Consider the following 7,935-nt stretch of genomic DNA (forward strand, 5'->3'; position numbering starts at 1 on the left):
AATGACTCTAGTTAGCACCATTTAACATCAAGGAATTTCTCAAGAGAGATTTTCAAATACAACCTCCATAAATACAAGGCAGTAGGGACTATACATACAGTGGCCTCTAGGAATAAAGATAAATGCACTGAGTCAAAGTCAAAGGAAAACCGTGTTTTAAAAGAAATGGAGGGCAAGACTGGGAAGAACACTGTCCTGGTTTTTCTGAGCTACATCAATTTATTGAAAATTTATCTGTTAAAAGTTATGTGGCATAATTCTCAGAATTTTCAGTAGTTGAAAAAGGTGTCAAACTTTTACCTTTACCAATTCTCTTGTGGACTGCAAGGACAGCAGGAGATTAAGCAATACTCTGAATCACCTTGCTTCTGAACTTTACCTGCCAAGAAAACTTGCTGACAAGATGGCACCCCTCATGTTACGCCGACAAACATCCTACCCTTTAGACTTTCACGCAAAAGCAGATGCTACTCCACTACTCCATCTACAGAAGAAATTTAAATTATACCAGCACATATGATCCCACATTTAGAAGGGAGCATACATAATAATTATAGCAAGTACTTAGCCTCTCTCTAAAAGAAATTCAGCACACTCATTCCACCACTGAGCACATTCCAAGAGTATTTAAAGAAAACAGTTCACCTAGAAGGTTGAGTTTAAATTACAAATCAAGCCATTGCAAATACTAAAGACTTGAAAATTAATGATCTTGGCTTCTTCAGCACTTTTGGGTTTAGTCTATGTGGAACAAGACTGAGAAAAGTTCTCTCTCTTGTCGTTTCCATTGTCAAAGTCAAGCATTTCCAAACCTGGGTGCTCTACAAGACTGAAGAGCAAACATGCACTTAATAAAATCAGGGAAGGGATTTGACAGGCAGCAGTTCACTCTCAAAAATGTTATCTACTACTATATAGCCTTTTACTATGGTCTTGAAAGGGAAGATAATTTTGGAAGAACAATTCATTATACATTTCAAATAATGCCAGTTTTATAGCAATAAAATCTAACATAAATAGTTCACGTACACCCTTCAGTTCAAGCACTAGCGGGTTTCTTAACCTCAGATGATTATTTATCTTGCTCCAAGCAATGAATCTAAGGATAAAAACAACTATGACCCAACTATTTTTAAAGACAGCACTTGATCACAAAAAGGATGTGATGCTATCACATGCAAAACAAGGTTTTCATTAAGTGGCAGCAGGATCATTTTCAGCGATACGCTCCTACAGAAACACTTTCAATTGTTTCAAACCATATCTAAAGTCTCATAGAATTCAGAGCGAGCAGTCAAGCTTCCAAGACAGCCTATTTACTTTTGGTACCCATTTTTAGGAAAGATGCCTTAGGTTTCTTAAAGTCCTTTCAGAAAGGTAAGGGATACAGTAGCAAGACAATTCAGGAAACAGTTTACGCCTGTGGAAATGACATTGTAATAAGATGTCTTTGAAGTTCAAGTCATAGATATTAAGAATCACATTCTTTAGGTGTTCAGATCACATTCAGATCAGAATTCTCAGATCATGCAATGAAAAATCTAGTTTTCATATAAGTATCGATTTATTTTTACATGATTGTTCAGAGTACTCTCTGTTCCAAGTGCCTACATAATCAAGCTTCTCTGAAGAACTCCATAAAATTTTGTTCACAGCTTATACACATTAAAAAAAAAATCAATACAGACAATGTCATAAAGTACCTTCCCAACATGACACTGGTTCCTAAAATTTGCAGTAAGAGCATCTAACTTCAGGCACAACTATAAAAGATATCCAAGGTACTACTATGTCCTTCACATTTTTTGACATCCAAATTTTACAACTAAAAATTTATTTCTCTAAGATGTACTGTAAGTTAGCTACAATCCATTTAATAAAGACTAAAATATCCTTCAGTTTTTATTTTCTGCCTAGACAAAAGGAATTTATCAGGTTACAGAACAAAGAACTTTTTTATATCACTTAAATCCACACTGTTTTTAAACAGCAAACCAGAGGACAGATTAAAGTTTTGAGCAAGTCTGTCCTGCTATAAATACACAGTAGCATTCCTTATATCTTAGATCTTCCCTTCTTAAGGGTTAAGGAGGCTCTGCAGATCTGTTACCACTATTTTCAGTGCTGAGGACCATTTTTAAAGCCATTAATCCACAAAGAAATGCAACACTAGAAAGCTCTATGACCTCTGAGAAGTTTTAATTCAAAGGAAACACAAGTCTCTTCCTCTCAGCTTCAAATATCACCAAAACACATGATCCAATCAGATCATGTCAAATTTCCCTACTTTCCAGCTGCTACCTACACAAACAGCTTAGTAAACTACAGATGTAAATTTGGGACCATCACCTCTGTTTGTGCATTAGTACATTTCTGTCTAGCTGCTAAAACCTCTTTACCTTCCTTTACCAAAAAGGTAACTGCCCATCATAAAGCCTCATAGAGCCAAGGCCAGAGAACAGGTCTGGACTGTGAAAGGAGAATATACTGAAAGATTCATCTTACTTTCGTATTAAGCAAATAAAACATTCATCGAATTAATTTTGCTCACAATTTGTGAGCTGTCTACACACAGCGAATTCCAAGACACCAAAGTTTCACTTCACGCATACCTAGCAACCTCAACCTTTAAAAAAAAAAAAACCACAAAACAACGTGGTATCATATAGGTAAGAACTCACCTGTGTTGTTTTACCAGACCCAGTCTCTCCAACCAGTACAAATGACTGATGCCTAATCAAAATATCCGTAAATCTTTCCTTATATTCCCAGACAGGAAGTTGTAGCCTTTTTTTCAGGATGTCATAATATCGTGGTGTATGTGGTAGATTTGTGAAAGGGTTAATACTGTGTGGAATCATTGCTGGTTTTATAGTTGGTAACCCAGCAGCTCCATAATATGCGGAGTTAGATGTAGGTCGCAAATCTTTTTCCTTGTCCCTTTCTCTGTCACGATCTCTATCTCTGTCACGATCTCTGTCGCGATCTTTAGAACGGTCATCACGGTCTCTGTCCCGGTCACGATCTTTCCTAAAATGAGTTGAGACACAGCAGAAAATTATATACTGAGTATTTAAATGCCAAGGAATTCGAATAGAGCATAACTTTATAGGTATCCAGTACAAAGCAGGTATAAACCAAGTATATTTTAAAACTTTGCTAATACCTACCTAAAAGCATAAGCAAAGGATAACAGTATATGATACATACAGAATATTACATTTTACATGCTCATTATACATGAGCACTGCCAGTTCCTCTCACTACAGGCAAGACTGAAAAAACCCAACACATGAAGAGAGCGTTGTCTCCTCATTTAATGACTATAAAGAATCAGGTGTATGTTTTAGACTTTTCCCACAGTTCTTCCCATCCCTACTTACTGCTGCTGCAGAAAAGTAAAAGTCTTCTTGCCTACCTAAGCAGGGGAATTATGCTAACCCACAAAAACTAACTCAAGGCGATAAGCAAACCCTCGAAGAAAAGTTTAATTTTAACATCCCATGATTACTTTGTAGCTTATTTTTATTCAAAGTCTTCCACAGAATTCTCATTCAATCAACTTTGATACACAGGTTGTTGAGTCTGAAATTTAAGACTTAAAACCAGCCACCACAGTTCACAGAATTGTTTAGGTCGGAAAAGACCCTTAAGATTATCAAGTCCAAACATTAACCTAACACTACCAAGCTGTACCATCTTCTCTAGTAACACCTCCTACCCCACACTTAAAACAACCAGCATTTATGTATTCCCATTTTTCCAAATATTAAGAAAAAGTCCACTGCACTTGCAAAAGAAAAAACAGTTTTCACCATAGTTACCCACTCAAATTTCAAATTCTGGCCTCACACTTAGTGGCAGTTTCTCATTTTGCAAATGACATACTTGTTCTTGCACACTTTCTCAGTCTCCCTATAAACACCCAAACACTCATAAAGAAATCCCAAGTTTGACCCAAAGATCTACAGCTACATGCTTTTAATAAAAATCCCTAATACTAATTCAGCATTCTGAAATAAGCCCTGCTTTATGAAAACACCCCATCACATTTTAAACTAGTGCAAGTCAAAAGAGTAGTGGCATCTTTCTGCAAAACTGAGGATATCCTCAGCTTCGCTTTCTTTTGTGCATTATCTTAACTGAAATCCCATCAAAAAGGCATAACAAACAAAGCCAACACCGGCTTTATAGTAAATGCACATATAAGCATTTTTAGCAATAGCCGTTAGGAGAAAACCTCTCCTCTTCACACATACTTCACTGAAGGGAAGAATAAGACACACTACTAATGGGGCAGTTTTGGTTTGGGTTTTTTTATGGGCTTTTTCCAGAGTGTGTGCGCACTTCTAAGGGATTTTTATTCTTCAGTGCTATCTAGTCAAAGTGTAAAAAAAAAAAAAAAAACCCACGGCAACAAAACAAACTATTCCATAACCATTTACTTAAACAGTATGGTGTCAGAAGCTTCTACATCACAGATCATCAAGTGTTATCTTCAGGTATGCTTCAACTTCACATAACCAGCACTACTGCTAAAATGAACACTATTGCCAACCCTTCCTGTGTGTTGGTATAAGCACTTCAACAGCACTGTGGAGAACAAGCCCTCCCTAGACCCTCTCCACCAATATTAATTCTATCTCAAACCAGTTCTCCAATCTAGTCTCCCAGATGTTCATTTGCAGTACAAGGGAGAGGACAGCACTGTCTTCAGTGTTGTAGCAGTCCGTGTGGGCTTAAAGCATAGATAAAAATACAATCTCAAGAACAAGACAGTGGATTAAATGGACTACAAATATGATCCAGAATGGAAAATCCTGTTAATCCCCCATTTCTCAGTTTCTTCATTGAACTCTTACAGCTGTTTAGTCATACCAATAAGAAAACAAACCTATCAAGTTCCATCTACACTTCAGAAGTAAAAAACTGCTTACAAGTTAATCAAGAGAGTTGTGTCTCTTTCTTGTTTTTAAAAAAGAAAAAGAGAAGCAGCGGCAACCAGATCTCAGCACAGAAAACAACACAAAACATAACATGCCCTCAAACTTACTTTCTAACTCCATTTTATAGCAGTAGTTGGTTGGGGTTTTTTCCTCCCCTAAAAGCATTTCCTAGCCTCCCATTACTACTGCAACTTAACAGACACATGTAGACTCTTTTGGTCAACAAGCAAAAAGAATGACAGTTATGCTGCCACATGAATTTATGAAGCTTTCTGAAAATGCAACTCAGCAGTGTTACATTTAAGTAACCTTTCATTACTGCACAGAGAAAACTGATGTCAAACCCAGAAATGAAGAATCAGAAGAACAGAAGAATCATAATTTAATCACATTTGTCTTGTCCCAGCATCCCATAACAGCCTCCATAATCAGAAGGAGGTTAGGTTGTTGGGTTGGGTTTTTTCTCAAGTGAAGTAGTCTGTTCTGCTATCTGCTTTCACTTCCTTATGTCCACACATACATAATACATAGACACATGGATACAAAAGAAATGCTGTAGCAATCACTAAATGAGAGGATGAAGAGCATATAAAAATGAAAATGGAAACAAAGGGCACAGGTAAAACCACTGATCACTGCACTGAAAGTCAAAGCGTATCTAACAGAACAGCAGTGGTTTTTCTCCATTATAAGACATAGTTATAAGACATAGCCATAAGACATAGCCATAGTTGATGGAAAAAAAAGCCAATGCACCTAAAGGAGGATTTCTGTTCTCTACATGGAAAAAACCCAACAAAGTACAGTTAGTCTGAATGATGCATCCCACTAACACAGTAACTGTGATGGTACACAATACCTACTCAATTTAATTACATTTGGGGAACAACTAACATTTTAAATAGTATGTTTGCAATTCACATAAACACTGTGACCAAAAGTCTTCCATACAATTCCCATTTTTCCAAAAAGGTTTTTACTTCATAGATTGATACTTCAAGACTGGAAGAAAACAGGTGTCATGCTGATGCTTATGGTTACACCGGTGATTACAAGCCTGTTGGCCGGGCAGGGTTGCCATGTAGAGCTACACATACCGCTACAGGCCTCAATTAAAAAGGAACTAAAAAAAAACACTGGGTAACTTGACACAACTTCCATATTTAGTCAGGTGGTCCACTGTGAATGCAAGATAAACTACTATTCTACATGTGAAGTTGGAATCGCCCAAGGTGCTAATTCAGCTTAATCCAGCTCCAAAACCAACTAAATTGCATAAAGGCACAAAGACATGTACATGCACGCTATTCCCAGAAGCCTTCTGTGCATCTTCCTTACAGCCTTCCATAAGCCGTAAAACCAAACTACCACAAGATAAATCCAGACAATGTAATGTTAGTATGGCTTGCACTGCCTGAATGAAGACTTCAAGTATTATTAGAAGTAATCACACTCAATAATTAGGCTTATAGTGACTTGTTCTCAGTCCTGTGCCATTTCATGCTTTTACTGGCAGAGGAGGGGACAAAGCAGGGGCACAAGACCAGCACTTGTATAGTTTTTAGGAACCACAGAGGTCAAAGGCTGCTGGTTAACAGAATTTGCTATTGATGGGAATTCATTACAGTATATATGAAATGGTAAAACTAAGAGTTCAGGATGACAACAGATAATCAGTAAAAACAATAAAACCACACCAAAAGTATAAAACCCACCAACATACAAACAAGGAAATACTGACCTGTGATTATCTTTACAATCGATCATTAATAGTCTCACCACATTTCAATAATGCCCAGGTTTCACATAACCATTTGAAAATTTTACAAAAACCTCTATGTACAAAAAAGCTGCAAATGTACAGCTCTTCTGTATACACGGAAGAGTTACTGCAGCTTCTGAGAAGTCATGCAAAAACATATTAAAGACGACTAATAACTCAATACATTTATTCAAAAAAAGAAATTATGGTGATCCTACATACAGGAAATATGTTCAATAATAAACACTCACTTTAGCAGAAAAAAAAAAATGCATCGATCTCTAGTGGCTGAAAACTGAAGCTATACAAGCTCACCCTAAATAAAAAAGGCAAGTTTTGCAAAGACTGTTCATCAGTGAACAGTATCTGCTACGGTAGACTTTTAATTATTGCAAGATTTGAGAATGAGATTAAGTAGTTTTCTTAGATAAATACTCTTAGTCCAAAACATGCTGTTGGACTTTAGAAACGGGTCAATACACGAAGTCTTTGAGCTCCACCAAGAAGGACAGAGTAGATAAATAAATGCTATGTTTACGTTCCTTTAGACTTCAGAAATTTACTTTAAATAGTCGTCTGCCGCCTCCCCCCTCCCCATTAGAGGGTAAAAGATTATGCAGAGAAGGCTCTAAAACAACTGTGTATTAAAGGACAGCACCAGTGCATTGTCTGTGTTTCTGCATATCAACTTTAATGAAAATCTGCTAAAGCTCGCGCGGCACGGTCCTTAAACTTTAACCTTTGCAAAACTACGGAAAAAATACAATCCCTCCCCTGATTCCTATCCCAAAATCCATCTCACCGTCGCTTCTTATTTAAAAGTCAAGCATATCCCTGCCGGTTACTGAGTGGAAGCCGTTAACAAAGGGATAACGTCCCTACCGGGGTACGCACTAATTATACAGGCGGAACAAACCTCATGTTGACCTCTAGGACCACAATTGCCAGACCTCTCAAGCCAGAGAGGGGAAGAAGGAAACAAACAAAAAAAGAAGATGGGGGGAGGGGGGATAGATAACGAAACGCCGCAGACAAAGCCGGGAGCAGATGAGTGAGCCGAGCGGCGCGCCGCCCCCAGCTCCGCCGCGACGGGAGCCCAACCCAGCTCACCCAAGCAGTTAGGCCGGCGGCTTCCTTCCCTTCCCCCTCCCAACACCGCCGCACGAGGCTCTCCCCGCCCGCTCTCTCCCTAACACCGCGCTGCCGCCATCCGCCTCCTCCGCCCCC

The 7,935-nt window shown here is 38.2% G+C and overlaps 1 protein-coding gene across 1 annotated transcript in view; it reads right to left on the reverse strand.

Moving 5' to 3' along the window:
- Positions 1–3,030, reverse strand: part of DHX15 (DEAH (Asp-Glu-Ala-His) box helicase 15) — a gene marked incomplete at its 5' end in the record, with an annotated part of 37,638 nt that extends 34,608 nt beyond the window's left edge. The window contains one exon of the mRNA XM_010142047.1: positions 2,682–3,030. Coding sequence (XP_010140349.1) covers positions 2,682–3,030 — 349 coding nt within the window. The remainder of the gene's footprint in view (positions 1–2,681) is intronic.
- Between the last annotated feature and the right edge of the window lie 4,905 nt (positions 3,031–7,935).

The sequence above is a fragment of the Buceros rhinoceros genome, unplaced genomic scaffold (genome assembly GCF_000710305.1).
Source record: "Buceros rhinoceros silvestris isolate BGI_N320 unplaced genomic scaffold, ASM71030v1 scaffold20688, whole genome shotgun sequence".
Classification (NCBI taxonomy): Eukaryota; Metazoa; Chordata; class Aves; order Bucerotiformes; family Bucerotidae; genus Buceros; species Buceros rhinoceros.